Source organism: Chanodichthys erythropterus, chromosome 1 (assembly GCF_024489055.1).
Source record: "Chanodichthys erythropterus isolate Z2021 chromosome 1, ASM2448905v1, whole genome shotgun sequence".
Lineage (NCBI taxonomy): Eukaryota > Metazoa > Chordata > Actinopteri > Cypriniformes > Xenocyprididae > Chanodichthys > Chanodichthys erythropterus.
In genome coordinates, this window is record NC_090221.1 from 37,388,191 (window position 1) to 37,407,318 (window position 19,128).

Here is a 19,128-nt window from a genome sequence, read left to right on the forward strand (position 1 = left end):
GGTTGAAGATCAGCAGTTTCAGGGCAGGTGACTGTAGTTTTATGAGGGCAGAACAGCCTCGACGGTGCATGTGATTGTGTTTGGAGACACAATCTGATGCCCAAAGGAACGTTTGATTAGATCAGTGGACTGATAAAAGAGGATGCTGAACCAAAATCAGCTTGATCAGTGGAAAACAACACGTGTAACCGCAACACAAACACTGAAAACATACTGTGAGCTGATTTTGTCAAAACCAGCATCCTAAATAAATACAGCAGAATTAGTTAGTGATTTGAAACACCATACACAGCTTTTAAACATATATATATATATATATATATATATATATATATATAGTCAATATTTAATTTATTTTTTTCTCTGAGCACAAAAACTATGTCTTAATTACATCAAGCCTTCGCTGTCAGGAGCTAGCCGTCGCCTCATGCATTAAAATGCTTCAAATTATTTGATAAAAAGCGCTCGCTCAAATAAAATATGATGGTTACTAGTCAAGTACTCTATCAAGTAAAGTGCTAATCATGTTTTCTCCACCAGTGTTTGAGTAACTCTAATGGAACATTAAATCAGCAGAGGGCGCAAACTAATCCTCTGCTGGGGCTTATTCTCCAAAACAAGTCAAACATGCAGTAGTTGCACAACCATGCTATTTTGACATCTAAACCAGATGGGTTTGTTTCTTCATGCAACACAAATATTCGAAACAAAACATGTTCTAGTACAAACTTACTGTGACATAAATGCCTTCTGTGATGGAGAAACTTTTATTATGCCTGCTTTTAAAGTCAAAGTATTACTTTGATATGAAGCTCCATCTCTCAGAGTAAATAACTCAGTGACTGTCAGTAAATGAGAAGTGAAACAGCTGGAAAAGCAGAAGTTCAGTAACATCATTTAAATATGATCAACAGTTTCATAAGACAGTGATCAACCAAGTGTAAACCTAACCTCCACAGCGGACGGGTAAGAGAAATATCTATCTATCTATCTATCTATCTATCTATCTATCTATCTATCTATCTATCTATCTATCTATCTGTCTGTCTGTCTGTCTGTCTGTCTGTCTATCTATCTATCTGTCTATCTGTCTATCTGTCTATCTATCTATCTATCTATCTATCTATCTGTCTATCTGTCTGTCTGTCTGTCTATCTATCTATCTGTCTATCTGTCTATCTGTCTATCTATCTATCTGTCTGTCTGTCTGTCTGTCTGTCTGTCTGTCTGTCTGTCTGTCTGTCTGTCTGTCTGTCTGTCTGTCTGTCTGTCTGTCTGTCTATCTGTCTGTCTGTCTGTCTGTCTGTCTGTCTGTCTGTCTGTCTGTCTGTCTATCTATCTATCTATCTATCTATCTGTCTGTCTGTCTGTCTGTCTGTCTGTCTGTCTGTCTGTCTATCTGTCTGTCTGTCTGTCTGTCTGTCTGTCTGTCTGTCTGTCTGTCTATCTATCTATCTATCTGTCTATCTGTCTATCTATCTATCTATCTATCTATCTATCTATCTATCTGTCTGTCTGTCTGTCTGTCTGTCTGTCTGTCTGTCTGTCTGTCTGTCTGTCTGTCTGTCTGTCTGTCTGTCTATCTATCTGTCTGTCTGTCTGTCTGTCTGTCTGTCTGTCTGTCTGTCTGTCTGTCTGTCTGTCTGTCTGTCTGTCTGTCTATCTATCTATCTGTCTGTCTGTCTGTCTGTCTGTCTGTCTGTCTGTCTGTCTGTCTGTCTGTCTGTCTATCTATCTATCTATCTATCTATCTATCTATCTATCTATCTATCTATCTATCTATCTATCTGTCTGTCTGTCTGTCTGTCTGTCTATTTACAGTGCTCAGCATAAATGAGTACACCCCCTGTTGAAAAGTAACATTTTAAACAATATCTCAATGAACAAAAATTTTTTTCCAAAATGTTGACATGAAAGTAAGGTTAATAATATAACTTAGAGAACAAAATTTTCAGTTTTACTCAAATTGGGGTGATGCAAAAATGAGTACACCCCACAACAAAAACTTCTACATCTAGTACTTTTTATGGCCTCCATGATTTTTAATGACAGCACCAAGTCTTCTAGGCATGGAATGAACAAGTTGGCGACATTTTGCAACATCTATCTTTTCCATTCTTCAAGAATGAGCTCTTTTAGACACTGGATGCTGGATGGAGGCTGATGCTCAACTCGTCTCTTCAGAAATCCCCACAGGTGTTCGATTGGGTTCAGATCAGGAGCTACTGAATCACTTTCATCCTGTTCTTCTTCAGAAATCCCACAGATGTGTGTTTAGGATCATTGTCATGTTGGAAAAGGTCAGATGCTACCATCACAGAGTGATGGTATTCTCTTTCAGTATAGAGCAGTACATCTGTGAATTCATGATGCCATCAGCTCCCGACACCAGCAGCACTCCTGCAGCTCCACATAAGCACACTGACACCACCATGTTTCACTGTAGGCACCATGCATTTTTCTTTGTATTCCTCACTTTTGCGACGCAATACAGTTTTGAAGCCATCAGTTCCAAAAACATGTATCTTGGTCTCATCACTCCACACTATAGAGTCCCAGTAGTCTTCATCTTTGTCAGCATGGGCCCTGGCAAACTCTAGGCGGGCTTTTTTGTGCCTGGGCTTTAGGAGAGGCTTCTTTCATGGACGGCACCCATGATCCCATTCCTCTGCAGCGTACGCCGTAATTTGTCACGGTAAATAGTCACCCCAGTTTGTCTTTCTACTTCTTTAACTGCAGTGAACTTGCATGCCAATTTTCTTCAACCCTTCTCATCAGAAGACGCTCCTGACGAGTTGTTAACTTCTGTGGACGACCTGGACATCTCTGTGAAATATTTTTGAAATTTTTGTACCACTTTTGCTACAGTATTCTGCCTGATAAGTATCTTCTTGTAGCCTTCACCTTTCTACTGTAAAGAAATTATTTTCTTTCTCAGGTCTTGTGACATTTCTCTTTCATGTAGTGCCATTGCTGACAGCATGAAATGGGGGTTTAACACCCTTTTATAGTCAGCTCTCTGCTGGACACCTGTGTAATGAATAATTAGACTCACCTGTGGTTGAATTCTTCTTAAATTAGACATTTGTAGTCTAAAATGTAGCTTTGCTCCAGAGACTTTCAGTGGGGTGTACTCATTTTTGCATCAAACTAATTTGAGTAAAACTGACAATTTTGTTCTCTGATTTATATTATTAACCTTACTGGTGTTAACCTTACTGATGTTATAAGTTAAACAGATGTTATATAAAACTTATTTTGGAACATTTTGGAAATTGTTTTTGTGTTCATTGAGATATTGTTTAAAATGTTACTTTTCAAAGGGGGTGTACTCATTTACGCTGAGCACTATATCTATCTATCTATCTATCTATCTATCTATCTATCTATCTATCTATCTATCTATCTATCTATCTATCTATCTATCTATCTATCTATCTATCTATCTATCTATCTATCTATCTATCTATCTATCTATCTATCTATCTATCTATCTCTCTCTCTCTCTCTCTCTCTCTATCTGTCTGTCATCCTATCTATCTATCCCTGTCTCTATGCCAAAAAAGAGCATATTCAACATTTAATTTCTTTTTCTTTCAAATGTCTTTTGCCTCACAGCAAAAGTAGACCAAGTGCAGAAAAACCTAAATTTACATTAAAAAAACGTAAAAAATAAAATAAAATAAATAATTTAAAAATACTGCTGCTATGCAACCACAATGCAAACTAATGTTAGGGACTTAAGCAAAAGTGAAAACTGATTGCAGTTTTCACTTTTTTTGAAGAAGTCAAAAATGCGGTTGACTTAAAATGGGAAATGAAATCAAGAGTGTTTTTTCTCCCTCAGATTCAATGTCAGAAAGATGAAGCCGTCATGCTGGTGGTTGGTGTTTGTTTATGTCACGTGTTTACACCCATCTCTCATTCTGGCCATTAAAAGGATCATAGTGAATTACTCATCTCAGAACCTGTCCTCAGTTCCTCCCGGCCTGAAACCATCTACAGAGGACTTGGATCTGTCGCTGAACCACATCCAGACGCTGAGCGGCAAAGACTTCAGCACCACACCACTACTCCATTTCCTCAATCTGTCCTGGAATATACTGGAAAACATAGACATGGACGCATTTAACTCCACACCGGCTTTGGAGATTTTGGACCTGTCACACAACAGACTCCAGAACCTCTCTGACCAACTGTACCTGCTAAAGGTGGGAAATCTGCAGTTCTTGGACTTATCATCCAACATGTTTTCCGTCATGGCACTAGGGAAGGAATTTTCTACCCTGAAACACCTGCAGTGGCTCGGCCTGAGTGCCATTTCAATCGCCAACAAAGACTTTACTTACATTGACAGTCTTACTCTGAAAACGCTCTTCATCAATACTGATAAGCTACAGAAGTATGAAGAGAATAGTCTAATGGGTGTCCATGCAGAGAAGGCCGCCATCGCCCTGTCCAACAAAGACCTAGATATTGCAATCGCTGGTGATGTTTTTGCATCGTTTAAAGAAGTAGAATTCACCAAGGTGGACAGCGAGATGAAGGTTCTCCAGCAGATACACCAGCGAGGAACAGTACGCACTGTTAGTCTAGAAATCTCCAAGGTGAAAACCACCTGGGAAGTTCTGACAGGCTGTGTAAACACAATACTGTCATCTGCCATTCAACAGCTTTCATTCTCAGAACTTACCTTGACAAAAATGGTAAACGGCAGGCCTGTGTCCTCGAGCCGAGTGTTGGAGTCCTTTTCTATAAGAAGAGCAACTGTAACTGAATTCATCTTCAACCAAACAGAGCTCTATGACTTCTTCATAAGCATGCCAGCGAGAAAAGTCATTTTAACCCAAACGCCTATTATCTTTATGACCTGCCCTCAGACTGTTAGTAAGATTGAGGTGTTGGACTTTTCCAATTGCGCCCTTACGGAAAACATCTTCTCAGTTGGTCCGGATACAGAATGTAGTACACTCACAAACCTGAAAAGGCTGGTTTTGAGGGGCAACAACCTGAAACATCTTGGACCGCTGACCTCTAGAATCAATCTCATGAGCTCCCTGCAATACGTCGACCTCAGTCAGAACAGGCTTACCTATTCTGAGGAACAAGGCAAGTGCGTTTGGCCTCGCAAAGTTGCCCGTGTGGATTTGTCCTCGAATGTGTTTGACCAGAGCATCTTCAAGTGTTTGCCCGATTCCATACGAATCTTACACCTCAGGAATAACCGAGTGACCACAGTCCCTGCAGATGTTGGGGTTTTAAAAGACTTGATCATCTTGGACCTAATGGATAACCGCTTGCTGGACCTTCCCACCTGTCAAGCATTCCCAAACCTGCAGAAGCTCCTAGTAAGAACAAACTCCATCCATTCGCCTTTACCGGGAACCCTCGAGACTTGTCCTCATCTCAAAGATCTCGACTTGAGCCGCAACCCCTTCATCTGCACTTGTGCTTTGCGAGAATTCGCAGCTCTCATCAATAACCGAGCGACACAAACTCCTGGTGTGACTCTCGGCCACTGGCCGGAAGAATATCGATGCAGTTACCCAGAATCCAGGAGCAACACCATGCTAAAAGACTTCTACCTTCCTGAGATATCCTGCAATGGCTGGATCCTGGCTGTTACGATTCTGATCCCAACAATCACTTTGGTAGTTGCCGTCAGCCTTCTTTGCCATCGGCTGGATGTGCCGTGGTACCTCAAGATGATGTGGAAATGGACACGTGCCAAGCACCACGCAATAACCTCCCAGAAGAAGGCTGAGGATATGGAGGGGTTGCGCTTCCATGCGTTCGTATCGTACAGCCAAAAGAACGCCGACTGGGTCAAAGCTCAATTTCTTCCCAAGCTCGAGGGCGATTGTGGGCTGCGAATTTGTCATCACGAGCGGGACTTCATCCCAGGAAAGACGATCGTTCAGAACATCCTCAGGTGCATTGAGCAGAGCAGAAGATGCGTCTTCGTGCTGTCGTCTCATTTCGTCCAGAGCGAATGGTGCCACTACGAGCTCTACTTCGCCAATCACCAGAGGGTAATGCGAGGGATGGATAGCATCCTCCTTATTCTGCTGGAACCTCTGCCGTTATATCTCATTCCCTCCAAGTACTACCAGCTCAAGGCCATGATGTCCAGATGCACCTATCTAGAGTGGCCACAGGAAGGAGCCAAGCAGAAGCTGTTTTGGGCAAATCTCAGAGCAGCTCTGCAGGCCAACCTTCCCATTCCGTCAGAGAGAGAAGAAGAGTGATTAGAAGATTTTTCAAATGTATTTCATAGAGATTGTATAGGAGATATTAAATTTGTGCTGTGGTTCCGGGGTCCACTAGGGGACCTCAACAAACAAGACAAAACTAGTCAAAATCAAGATATTTCAAGAGGTAGCCTAATTTGTAAAGCGTGACTTCTAGTCCTGTAATATGGAGTGATTTAACAAACTAAATAAAATAAATAAATATATAGTGGAATTTTATCCACTTAAATCATTTTAATGCAAATTTCATGTTGTTGTTTTTTGTATTATGTAATATTTCAGGTCACTTTTTATAATAATTTTTTAAGTATTATAAATAAATACATTTCATGCCCAATCTATGTCTTTTCTTTAGGTATATATTTACTTTTTGCAACATTTCACTATGCATATTTGTGATATATTGATTAGTTTTATGTCATCTGCTTCTTATTTCATGTGGTAATTTTCAGGCACATTTTAGGTATTTCATGTCCTTTTTCATATAAAATGAAAAGCTAAATTTATTCATAAAGCATATTTATGCTTATATTTCAATGCACACTTATTTAATGCAATATACCATTAATAATTTAATTTAGTCTGTTAAACCTCATACTAGAAAAGTAAGGTAAATCAATCAAATCTTAAAAATGTACATTTTTATAATGAATATAATTTTTTCTGATTATGCCAAGCTTTAAAATATTTAATCAGGTAGAATTTGAGTAAAAAAAATAAAAAATAACAAATAATAAAAAAATAATAATAATTATATATATATATTATATATATATATATATATTATAATTCCAAAGATTGATACCTAAAAACAAAACTACCAATCCTTGAAATGAATAACTATAAATGAGACAAAAGACATCTTGAGATTGAAATGGGGACCTTAAGACTACATGTATGTCTAGTGATGGATGGCCTGAAACAGGTCAGAGAAGAGCATTTATGAAAATAATCTCAGTATACAACTAGAGAAACACTGTATTATTTATTATGAGCTGCCAGCAAACATTATATTACAAAAAAACACAGTATAGTCCATTAAGTTTGTTACTACAATACAGTATCAAAAAAAACCCATACATTTAACAGAACAATCTCCATTTACAGAAAAAAAAAAATGGAAATGCTGAATCTTTTTTATTGTTTGTTAACTAATACCTGAAATAAAACCATGCCTTAAATGAGTTCTGCTGGATGTGACTTTAAACACATTTAGAGCTTAAGAAAAACTGTTATCATGTCCTCTTACAATATAAGAGTGTAAAGTAACAAAAAAATGATAGCAGAACCATCTGAAACAAGGTTTACTAAAAGGTTAAAGGTCACAGGTCACTCAGGGTAATGACTGGATGAGGATGATCTTTTCATTAATGCAGAAACGATGGAGCACCGTGAGCAGGTTTTCTCCGCATCGCGACACCTGACGCTCCATCGCCAGACGAAAATCCTCCTTCACGCCTTTGGTGATTCCTCGAGTTACGGTGTGATGTCTATAAAAACAGACACACAGAGCTGATGAGAGTCTCCATGAAATTAAATGAAACAAAATGCTTCCAAAACAGCAGTTTCTCCACATTCAGACCAATAAGAGCTGTGCACGGCCCTTCCAACAAAACACTGGACACACACACACACACACACACACACACACACACACACACACACACACACACACACACACACACACACACACACACACACACACACACACACACACACACACACACACACACACACACACACACACACACACAAATACTGTGGCAGAAAATACATATAAGGGTGAACCTCACAAAGAAAGTCTGGCTCATATTCCATCCCAAACAAAGCTTATTTTGGAGAACTTTTCTTTTCTTTTTTTTTTTTTTTAACACTGAAACACTGTAATGTGGAAAAAAAAATCATTGGATAACCTTTTTTTTTTTTGTTAAAATGTGCATAAAAATAGTATAACTAGTCTAAGAAATATTAACATAACAAATATTCATATTGTCACAGAAGTACTGGGATAAAAGTTTATAGTTCATTTATAAACCCTGATGTCTATGGTAGTAAATCACCTTTTGAAAGTAACAAGGCGCTTCAAATAAGGATTGTATTGATTACATCATTACACCAGTAGGTGGCGTCAAGTGACTTAAAAATTTATTTGTCATTGAATCACTCACTCAAGACGTTTGTTCCAAAACACCGATTCATCCAGTAATGAAACAAGTGGAGTCTTTATGAATGAGTCATTGAATCATTCACTCAACCTGATTTTTTAAATAATTAATTCAGATTAATTTAACATTTTAAATAGACTGCAGCAATAACATTCTGTCAGAACCTCTAGTACATTACTTTATTTTGTTTAGTTGTTGTTTAAAACATGACCTCTGTTTGAAACAAAACAATTGTGATTTTCAATTTATCCAGACTCACGCAGCTCTACTTTCACTTGTTCTTCACAAACACGTTTACAATTTATGTTACTGAAATGCAAAATAATTAAATGAGAATCCAAATTCTATCATGAAAATAATGCAAATGGTTGATTTTCATTATGCATCATTCATTTCTTTTGATCTTCGGGTGAAATATGACCCAGACGTTTCTTGACGTTTTCTGTGAGATTCACTCGTAAAATGTAAAACGCTGAAATTCAATGAAAAATACAAACACAATGTCATCAAACGAACAAAAAAAAAAACTTTCTTCAAAGACTTCACAGCCATTTGAGTAAAACACAACGGAAAAAGGAGCCGAATGAGAACAGGAACAGTCTTGCAAAATGAAAATGCTTGAACAGAATGAAAACCCAGTGAAAAGAACTCAAAGGAGGAGAATGTAAACGGCATGAGCAGGCTGGGAGGAGTTTGGGGGCGGGGTTTCGATGATGGGGGTGGGGTACCTGTCAGCCTTCTGAGCCCCTGGAAGCAGCAGGGTGTTTAACTCCACCCCCAGGGCGGGGCTGGGGTTCCTACGGACAGCAAACACCATTTCATCAGCACCCCGCGTGACAGGGCCGAACTCATAAACGCACCGCCAGCACTACCACAGCGGAACAAACGCCTCATCAAGAAATATGACACGGCTCTCTGAAATGCTTGATTCTGATTGGTCAGTTGCAACATTCCGGGGCCGACAATGACATCATGCAGACTTCTTTCATGTTTCTGCGTATGACACGGCAGATGGACGCACTTTCTCTCTCGTTTCATTCAAAAGCAGCCTCAGTTATTGACTGTATTTACTGTAAAATTAAAATGTTAATAGTATGTTTATGGTAACGGTGTTGAAGTATTCGTCGTGCTGCTAGAATGATCGTTTTGTAAACTAAATGTATATGATTTTAAAATGTGTGATTTTCTTCTCAAATCAATTTTTCAAAAATTTTAGTCATTATGTCATTTTTTATATGGTGAAAAAAATCCAAGTAATGAGTGATATGACTGTACATTATCCCCCAATTTTTCATTTCTAATTATTTACTTTATAATACATAAAAAAAAACTTAAGCTTAGTAAAAAAAAAAATACGAGTAAAAACTAATACAATTTTATTAATAGAAAAATTAACCAAATTTTATAAATAAAAATAAATAAATAAAACTACTAAAACAGTTTCTTATCAAATCAATATTTCATTATCGTCATTTATGAGGTGAAAAGCCACGTAACGAGTGATACGACTGTACATTATTTGCTTTATTTAGTATTTAAAATAATATAAAAAACAAATTTATTTTTACCTAAAATTAAAATAAAAACTAATACATTTTTATTAATATTTTTTTAATTAAAATATAAATAAATTTAATTATTGAATAAATTTCATTATTGATCATGCCATTATTTATGAGGTGAAAAGCCACGTAACGAGTGATACGACTGTACATTATTTACTGTATTTAAAATAATACAATTTAAACAAAACTTATTTTATTTTTAGCTAAAACTGAATTTTAGCTTTATTTAGTTAAATTAAATAAATAAATAAATATATAATAAATATAAATTACTAAAAATTAAATTACTAAAACTTTAGCTAAAATGAAAGTGAAAATGGAAAATATAAAAACAAAACCTAGCTCAAAGTATTAATAAAAACTATAATAGTATCTCAATGATAATAAAGTGGCAAGAAGCCGTGCAATAAGCAGGATAATGTACATCCAGCTGGTTATAACCGGCTTAAAATAACTGAGGGACACTTTTCTTCCAGCCCATTTTTCAACTAAAATACCACTATAACAAAACGCTACAATATTCCTCATAACAGTACAGTTCTTGCTTCATTTTAAATTGGACATGACGAAAGTAACACTCTGATTTATATTTGTAAGTCATCTCATTTTTTAAAACTATGATCTCAGTTCCCGACCCTAAACACGCCTCAGCTTCCTTACAGAGCTCGCGACTCACTGATTCCTCTTACACAATATCAGACACTGCCCATAAAACTGATCATAAAAGAGAACATCAACACTTCAGACGTCAGCACTAATTAGCCAATCAGAAAGCAGGGTAAGGAAAACACGCCCTTCCTGTCATGGTTGTATGTCATAACCGCAGCTTATTCATTGATCAAAACAAAAGGAGAGGAAGCAGGAAGGAGGGAGAGACCTTAGATGATCACTTATTTAAATCAGTTCTAAAGGCTGGTGTGTGTGTGTGTGATGTGGGTGGGACTTACTTGATAAGCATCCCCTGATTGGGCAGCAGCTCCAGCTGGACCCGCCCACCTTCTGTAGTGCGGAGGTAAGCAAACTCTTCTAACATGTCAATGTCTAGTGGAGAAAGCTGGTCAAAGACAAAACACTCATGAAACTTTCAATAAACATTCAGACTATTATTTTATATGTCAGGTTAATTTTTAGTAGTTTATCAATTAATATGAGAATATAAAATCCGTATGCATAAATAACAACGTGAAGGATACTGGTGACGTAGTTGAAAAAGTTCTCGTATTGGAAACTGCCCTGCTGACAGATCTTATCCACCGCCTTCAGGAAGAGATTCTCACCCTGTGGCCAATCATGCTGCAGGAGGACGATCACATGACCAAGAGAGAGGTCATCTCTGTTGTCTGTGAAAGCCCTCAGCTTAGAGAAAGACGAAACACGTTAAAAACTGAATCTGAATTCAAACGTTGACCTGTGAGGGGAAGTATTCAGATCTGGTACCTTGAAGCAGGCCAGCATGAGCTGCAGACAGAACGGGAGGATGGATTTACTGGTGCAGGGGAAGAGCCTCAGATCGTTACCTAGCAACAGAGGAGAGGAAGTGATGTATAAATTTGGCTCATGAATATTAATTAGATGACATGACTAGTATATGAAGAGTTTGGTTCCAGAACGCTATTACTCCATTTTGATTAATTTGAGTAAAAATGTGTTTTTGTTTGCATCTTTTGGTTATAAAAACATTAAAAATTCAAATCTACATTTTGATTTTAAAAGGTTTATTATAAAAACTGATAATTTTTTTCCCCAAAATGCAATAAATCCATGATGTTTTTTTTTTTTTTCAAAATGCAATTAATCCATCAATATAAAAGTAATTTTTTATATTGAAAATACACAACAAAGTAAGTTGATCCACATATATGACAGCCTCTGAACTTGGTCAATACTAATCTTATATACGGGCATTTGACTAAAAATACATTCAGTCGTCGCTCCCAAAATTAATTCAACGAGTCATCTGTTAATGTTATAAATGAATTATTTGTCATTACCAATTAAAGAGTATCTGGCGTCACCGCACGGTTAAAATAAGCACATTTGCCGAGTACATTGGTACTAAAAACGGCTTTTAAAAACTGTTCATGATTCAGTTTTGGTTTTGAAGTTTCTTCCCCACCGCAGAAACCACCACCACAGGTTCATCAATGCCGTCAAAATGATTCATTTTTCTGTTTTTGTTGATCAGAAAGTAAGGAAATCTAGGATGCCGGGTGTATTCAGAGCGCCACCATTACTGTTTACAGAGCGTGGAATGGTGCGCTGTGATTGGTTAGCGGATATATCGCGTTCTGCAGAGAAAGGAGACTTTGTCGCATTTTGGAAAGAAAGGGAGAAAACATGACAGAATAACACGACGGAAATCGCATTTTGCGCAAAATTAATAAAATTACTTTTCAATACCGACCACATACAATATTTACGGAAGAGGATTAGGGCCAAGCAATAATAAAAAAATAAAACCATCTCGAGATTAAAGTTGTTAAATTTCGAGAAAAACTCGTTCAATTTCAAGAAAAAAGTCGAGATAAAATGTTGAGAATAAACCCGTTAAATTACAAGAAAAAATTAAATGAGTTTATTAAAAAAGTTGTTAAATTACAAGAACAAATTCGTTAAATTACAAGAATAAATTCAATGAGTTTATTCTCAACATTTTATTTTTCCCGAAATTTAATGAGTTTTTTCTTGTAATTTAACGGGTTTATTCTCAAAATTTTCTCTTGACTTTTTTCTTGAAATTGAACAAGTTTTTTCTCGTAATTTAACGGGTTTATTCTCAACATTTTATCTCGACTTTTTCCTCAAAATTTAACAAGTTTTTTCTTGTAATTTAACAAGTTTATTCTCAACATTTTCTCTCGACTTTTTTCTTGAAATTGAAAGAGTTTTTTCTCTAAATTGAACAACTTTAATCTCGAGATGGTTTTATGTTTTTATCATTGCTTGGCCCTAATCCTCTTCCGTAAATACTGATTTTGGGTGAAACACAATGTTTTTGAATATGGTGTTTTGGAACCAAACTCTTTGTATGCTGTATGACAGACGCACCTTTCCTGGTTTTGCTCCGGGGTTTGCGCTGCTCCTCGCTGCTCTTCACTGCTTCCTGATTCTGGGGCGTCAGACCAGCGACCACCTCTAGAAGCTTCTCACACGCCATCTGACAAACCACAGCATGAAGGAGATGAGACACGCTGAATACAGTCGGTGTGTGTGTGTGTGTGTGTGTGTGTGTGTGTGTGTGTGTGTGTGTGTGTGTGTGTGTGTGTGTGTGTGTGTGTGTGTGTTACCCTGTACTCTCCCAGGGCGTAGTGACAGGAGGCCTGCTGTATGATCGCCCTGTGCGTCTCCAGGGTTGAGGAGGTCGAGAGGGAGTTCTGGTTCTGGTTCTGCTGGAGCTGCAGTGATGACATCAGAGCTAGACTGGACAGAGCCTTCCGGTACTGACCCTGAACACACACACACACACACACCGATAAAGAACAACTTTAACACATTTTTTGCCACAGAAATTACCTTACATTTTTTTATTCCTATGGGTTAGTATCTAAACTAAACTATTAAAAATATTTTTGCTTATTAAAATAAAGCTGAAATAAAATAAAATATAAATATTAGATGAAAAACAAACTAAAAGAAAATGATCTAACTGAAATAAGTTTAATAAACTACAATTAAGATGAAAAGGCAATTCAAAATATTAATTTTTTTGTGAGCAGCATTTTCTCACTCAAGATTTAGCCGTTGATAATACTTAACTAGAAACCGTACAGAGTTATATGAATTTATGACTTAAGATATGATCTATATTATGAATTAATTAAGCAACAAAACAATAAATCATCAAACCCAAATCATACCTGATAAATGATCATATCTGTGAGGAAAATCCGAAACCACAACCACATCTCCGTTTTCCATGATGAGCAGATCTTAACAAACTCTGGAATAAACCAATGACACAAGAGTTCCTCGTTTACAGTTTAAACTGATCATGACCAGTGGAATATATCATCAGCTGTTGAAAGTGTGTCCAGTGAGAGTCAGGACAGTTTTATACAACTATGAATATTTGTAAATCTTGTTTCTGTCAGACCTGTCTCCAGGCTCTGGTGTGAATGCAGCAGATCCCAGCTTTCTCTGGCAGTACGGAAGTGCTCCAAGGTCTCGGCCCAACTCGGCATCTCTGTTTTATTCACCACGATGTGGCGCCCTCTGCCTTTGGCCAACACGTCCTCATCATCAGAGCTCTACACACACACACACACACACACACACACACACGGTCAGACAGTCAGCAGTGATGTACACCACAGAACAATAATGATCTATAAACTTTGACCTCTGAGGCTCACCATGGTTTTCTCTCGTCCGTCGGCCAGCTTGCGTTTCTTGTGCGCGTGCTTTCGCTCCACTTCTACATCCGTGTAAACGCTCGACAGATCCTCCAGCAGAACCCAGGGACACAAGCTCAGAGACGCGTGACCTGCAACAACATCTGCCCGTGACATTTCTACAGTTTAAAGAGAGATCGCTAAACATTACCACAACATTTTGTATTTCACCACAAACAATTATTGCATGAATTTTCTACAACCTGAATTCTGGAACAGTTGGGACATTTTTAAATTTCCATAAAATGAAAACTAAAAGACTTTCAAATCACATGAGCCAATGTTTACCGACAGCGGATTAGTTGGCATCTGCAGATGGCACGGCAGATTGTGTTTACCGACAGTGGATTAGTTGGCATCTGCAGATGGCACGGCAGATTGTGTTTACCGACAGTGGATTAGTTGGCATCTGCAGATGGCACGGCAGATTGTGTTTACCGACAGTGGTTTAGTTGGCATCTGCAGATGGGCCCATTTAGTGATGTCATTGACACAATCAGTGTCGTCTGAGGGCCCGAAGACCATGGGCATCCAATAAAGGTCCCTTACAAGATTTGAAGATTTGCAAAGCCTTTGCAATTTGATGTTGAGAAACATTGTTTTTAAAGTATTCCACAATCTTTTTACGCACTCTTTCACAGCTCTGCACATCTTTACGTCTGAGAGACTCTGCCTCTCTAAGAGCGTTACGCTAATCTCTTTTATGGCTAATCATGTTACAGACCTGATATCAATTAACGTAATTAGTTGTTAGATGTTCTCCCAGCTGAATCTTTTCAAAATTTCTTGCTTTTTCAGCCATTAGTTGCCCCCGTGCCAACTTTTTTGAGACCTGTAGCAGGCATCAAATTTGAAATTAGTTCATTTAGTGGATAAAAGTGTAAAATTTCTCGGTTTAAACATTTGTTATGTTATCTGTGTACTATTGTGAATAAAATATAGGCTCATGTGATTTGAAAGTCTTTTAGTTTTCATTTTATTCAAATTTAAAAAGCGTCTCAACTTTTCCGGAATTCGGGTTGTAAGTGAATGTCATTGTTTGCACACACACACACACACACACACACACACACACTGACCCTGGAACAGTGATGGTTGCACCGCAGAGACGTAGTGAAAAGCGCTGTGAAACAGCACCAGCGTGCAGCAGGTGACGATCTGACCGCAGCAGCGGGCAAAACCTTCCCCATCTGCAGCAGACATGTACCGACACAACTCCGTTATACGCTGCAGGAGCTCTGAGTACGACCTACAACACACACACACACACTCAGAGTAAGAGCTGATCATACACATCAATCATTATGACATCACTTCACAGATTCTCACCGGCTTCCTTTCTCTCCCTGCCAATCACAGAGCGAGCCGACCACGCCCACCATCTCCAGCAGCCGCTCCCACGGCTCTGTCACCACCGACGACTTCTCCGACAGCCCGTCAATCACGTACCGCTGACCCCGCCCCCTTCCTGGAGACTTCAGTCCGCCCACTTCCTGTGAGCCTGAGAAATTACAAACAAGGTTTTTTATTGGAATAATGACACTTCTGTAGAATTTTGTAGTTATTTTCCTGTTTACTTCTATGAAGCTGCTTTGAAAAAATCTGTATTAATGTGCACTTCTATACAAAACACTATTTTTGCAGTATGCAAATTCATAGATTAATTGCAAAATCAAAAGCATGCCTTACCCTGCATCTGTCCGTCCGCCGACGGCTCCCGTGTGACGTAACATATATAAAACTCTGCTGCTTTGTGCATGTATTTATACAGCAGACTGACGGGGAGACACATTTCTGGATTGTTCAGAATCAGCGGCAGAACGTCACACACTGACAACGAGACCAACAAATGAACAAAATTACTTAAGGAAAAAACACAAAAATAAAACAATGAAAAGAGGATAAATTTGTACCAAACAACTTCCTGAAGCAGTTAACGGGCGTGTCCAGGTCCTCTACAGTCTCCGCCTCTAAGAGTGACTCCCCCAAACTGACCTGGAAGAGAGGTCAGAGGTCACGCAGGGTTTGCATTAGGTTGAAAAAATTATTATTTCTCAAAAGCTATGCATCAACCCACAAAATAATTATTATTATTATTATTAGTGTGTACTTTCATTGTGCAAACAGCTTATTTATATTGCACATTTTATACAATGCATAAGAAATAAATGTGTGTAAGAAGGAATCACAAATGCTTAATTTTATTTACACAGAATTAAATCAGAGAGTTTTATTCAATCTTCTAAGAAATGACCAGAGACAACATTTGAAGTTTTGTTTCTATCCATTAATGAGTGCTGTCACTGTCAAATAAATGAAATAATCTAAAGCAAGAAAGAAAGATCCATGTGTGGATGATTTTACTCACTCCATGCTGAACGACAGACTCCGGGAATCTCTTGAGTAACAGCAGCAGCATCTCTGCTTTCTCCAGCGTGTTGAAACACTGTTCTGTGGCCTTCAGGAGCATCTTACACTGAACTGGACCTGGAAGAGTCTCAAAAACACCTGCACACACACACACACACACACACACACACACACACACCGATTACTGAGAAACTACAATGATCACATGCATATTACTCATCAGTACAGCGGTATAAACACACCACCGTTATTATTATTATTAAAGTGCCCCATTATGCTTTCTCAAAAATTTGATGTAGTGTGTAATAAAGCTGTTTGTGAATGTGAAGGTCTGCAAAGTTTCAAAGATCAAAGTGCATCACAAATAAAATTATTGTATCCTAAAAGAGACAAAAAACAAATAACCATTTTTACTGTTCATATCACTGTGTATCAAGTGCTGAGGAAGAGCTGAAAACCATATATGGCAATGCTGTTTGGTTTCTGACCAATCAGAGCAGAGCAGCTCTCAGAAAGGCGGGGCTTAGAGAGGCCGAATCTTTGAACGAAGCGTTTCAGACACTGTGAGAAAAGAGCTGATGCTGCAGTGGATAATATGAGAAAATTAAAGTGTTTTTTGACCTTGGATGAATGTAAACCTGTTGTAGGAGACGACAAACAACATTAGGAGCTTCAAAATAGCATAATGGGGGCAATTTAACTATTAAATAAAACTATAAATATCACATACTGATGTAGGTCACACACCTTTGAGAAACTGTGCATGTTTGTCTTGGCTGTCGTTTCGTAACGCCGCAGTGATCACTGCAATCTCACGCCAGACAACCGGCTGCTCGGGGAAATTCACAAATCTGTGAAACAGGAAGCACCAATGAGATCATCAAGGGCATAAAAAGATTAGTTCTCACTTCTGAATTCAAATTTCCTGATAATTTACTCTCTGAATGAACTAATCCTTTAAACGCCTGCAATCATGAACTCATCCACAGTGATCAGTGTATTGTGGACTCACATGTCGTACAAAAGTCTGCCGGCGGAGGCCGTCCTCTCGGCGTTACGCTCGATGCTGTACATCTCATACTGAACACATGAACATACAGAACACACACATCAGACACAGCAAACACACATGATGCACAGATCCTTCAGTTATAGGAGGATATACATATAAACAGTTCATGCATTCTCTAGGAATCGAACCCATGACCTTGGTGTTGCTTGCCTGCAACTGCATGCACATCACTAAACTTAATTAAACTTAATTAAATAACTAAAACAAATGAATTTTAATTACTTAAATAAATAAGCATTATATCTAACACTATAGTGAGCCTTATTACAGAATGGAAATATTTTCCAAATAATATTTTGCATATATTTATAATATTATTTTCACAGTTTAATCATGCATTAAACTATATATATAGAATTTCATATTTGGAGGTCCGTGACATCTAAAAGATTAAACCCCTGAACTAGAGAACTGAATGATGTGTGCAGACAGTGGTGTCAGAAGCAGTGTGATTGTTGTTGCTGCGGGACAGAACTGTAACTGTATATTACTGGTGTTTATCTTCACCTGAATGTTGAAGTCAGTGGGGTAGAGCGTGCGCGCGGTGATCAGCCAGGCTTTTGCTGCATACGGGTCCTGCGGCACGAGCTCCCGCGCGCGCTTCACCAGGAACTCACAGTCGCCCTGCGCGGACATGTTCTCCCGTTAACGGGGGTAAATAAAAATAAAACCCCTCGGATGTTCAAAGACTAAAGCACAGAGTGAAAAACACCGGGACGACCGCCGAGTGTTTAACTTCCGGGTAGAAAGCTGATCATTTCAAAATAAAAGTCTATTTCTCTCTTCGCCACTGATACACACATAATAAAAAAGCACGAGAGTCAAACTAACTTAAAATACTGAAAACGTGTTTTTATTTGGTACTCAGTGTGATCAGCACTGGAAAGCGAATTCAAACGTTAATTACTCAGAAACAGGAGATGTGAGATCAACGCAAATTTCAGCAAACAAATATGCAGTTTTATATAGAGTAATTTAAAGGTAGAGTAGGCAATTTCGGAGAGGCTAGCAAAGATCCCGCCCTTCCTTCAGAGCGTCTCCAAAGCCACGCCTCCTTCAAAAACACATGAACACACACAGCAGAGATGGTGGTAGCTTACCTCATGTCTCAAAGCACATAACATTACCATAATAATGAACGTAAACAACTTACAGAGCTCTAGTTGTACATATGTTGACAAGCAGGATTGAATGCAATGATTGGATGAACATTTTTTGGTCCTGAGATGTAGGCCTTAATATTTAGACCACTTCAGTTATTGCTTGCTATTAGGATGTGAAGAGAAAAGTGTTAGGCTACCTTTAAATGGTGGA

At 38.2% G+C, this 19,128-nt stretch overlaps 2 protein-coding genes across 4 annotated transcripts; one reads left to right on the forward strand and one right to left on the reverse strand.

Annotated features, from left to right (window-relative positions):
• The first annotated feature begins 731 nt into the window (after positions 1–731).
• On the forward strand, positions 732–6,683 carry tlr1 (toll-like receptor 1). Its single transcript, XM_067383877.1, has 2 exons — positions 732–966; positions 3,848–6,683. Exon 2 carries the CDS (start codon positions 3,864–3,866, stop codon positions 6,246–6,248), a length of 2,385 nt encoding a protein of 794 aa, XP_067239978.1. The 5' UTR covers positions 732–966; positions 3,848–3,863; the 3' UTR covers positions 6,249–6,683.
• A 548-nt stretch (positions 6,684–7,231) lies between these two features.
• On the reverse strand, positions 7,232–18,728 carry ints10 (integrator complex subunit 10). 3 transcript variants are annotated; one of them, XM_067396107.1, is made up of 17 exons: positions 18,322–18,728; positions 17,755–17,822; positions 17,490–17,593; positions 16,741–16,880; positions 16,286–16,367; positions 16,062–16,202; positions 15,702–15,873; positions 15,452–15,621; positions 14,334–14,464; positions 14,075–14,228; positions 13,839–13,921; positions 13,269–13,427; positions 13,030–13,138; positions 11,419–11,498; positions 11,175–11,337; positions 10,929–11,022; positions 7,232–7,741 (listed from the first exon to the last, which is right to left on the reverse strand). In XM_067396107.1, exons 1-17 carry the CDS (start codon positions 18,448–18,450, stop codon positions 7,585–7,587), a joined length of 2,136 nt encoding a protein of 711 aa, XP_067252208.1. In that variant the 5' UTR covers positions 18,451–18,728; the 3' UTR covers positions 7,232–7,584. The 3 variants fall into 3 exon arrangements, with proteins under 3 accessions (XP_067252208.1, XP_067252028.1, XP_067252117.1); XM_067395927.1 differs by having other exon boundaries at positions 14,334–14,491; positions 18,322–18,727; XM_067396016.1 differs by having other exon boundaries at positions 14,334–14,476; positions 18,322–18,726.
• Positions 18,729–19,128: the final 400 nt, after the last annotated feature.

Bases quoted from the DNA above. Each gene is read 5' to 3' on its own strand.
- ints10 (XM_067395927.1), bottom strand. From the start codon at position 18,450: ATGTCCGCGCAGGGCGACTGTGAGTTCCTGGTGAAGCGCGCGCGGGAG. The intron at 16,368-16,740 runs GTGAGTAAAATC...CCTCTCTTCCAG, and splicing joins AGTCTGTCGTTCAGCATGGA to GTCAGTTTGGGGGAGTCACT. The intron at 13,139-13,268 runs GTAACACACACA...GTGGTTTGTCAG, and splicing joins ACGCCCTGGGAGAGTACAGG to ATGGCGTGTGAGAAGCTTCT.
- tlr1 (XM_067383877.1), top strand. From the start codon at position 3,864: ATGAAGCCGTCATGCTGGTGGTTGGTGTTTGTTTATGTCACGTGTTTA.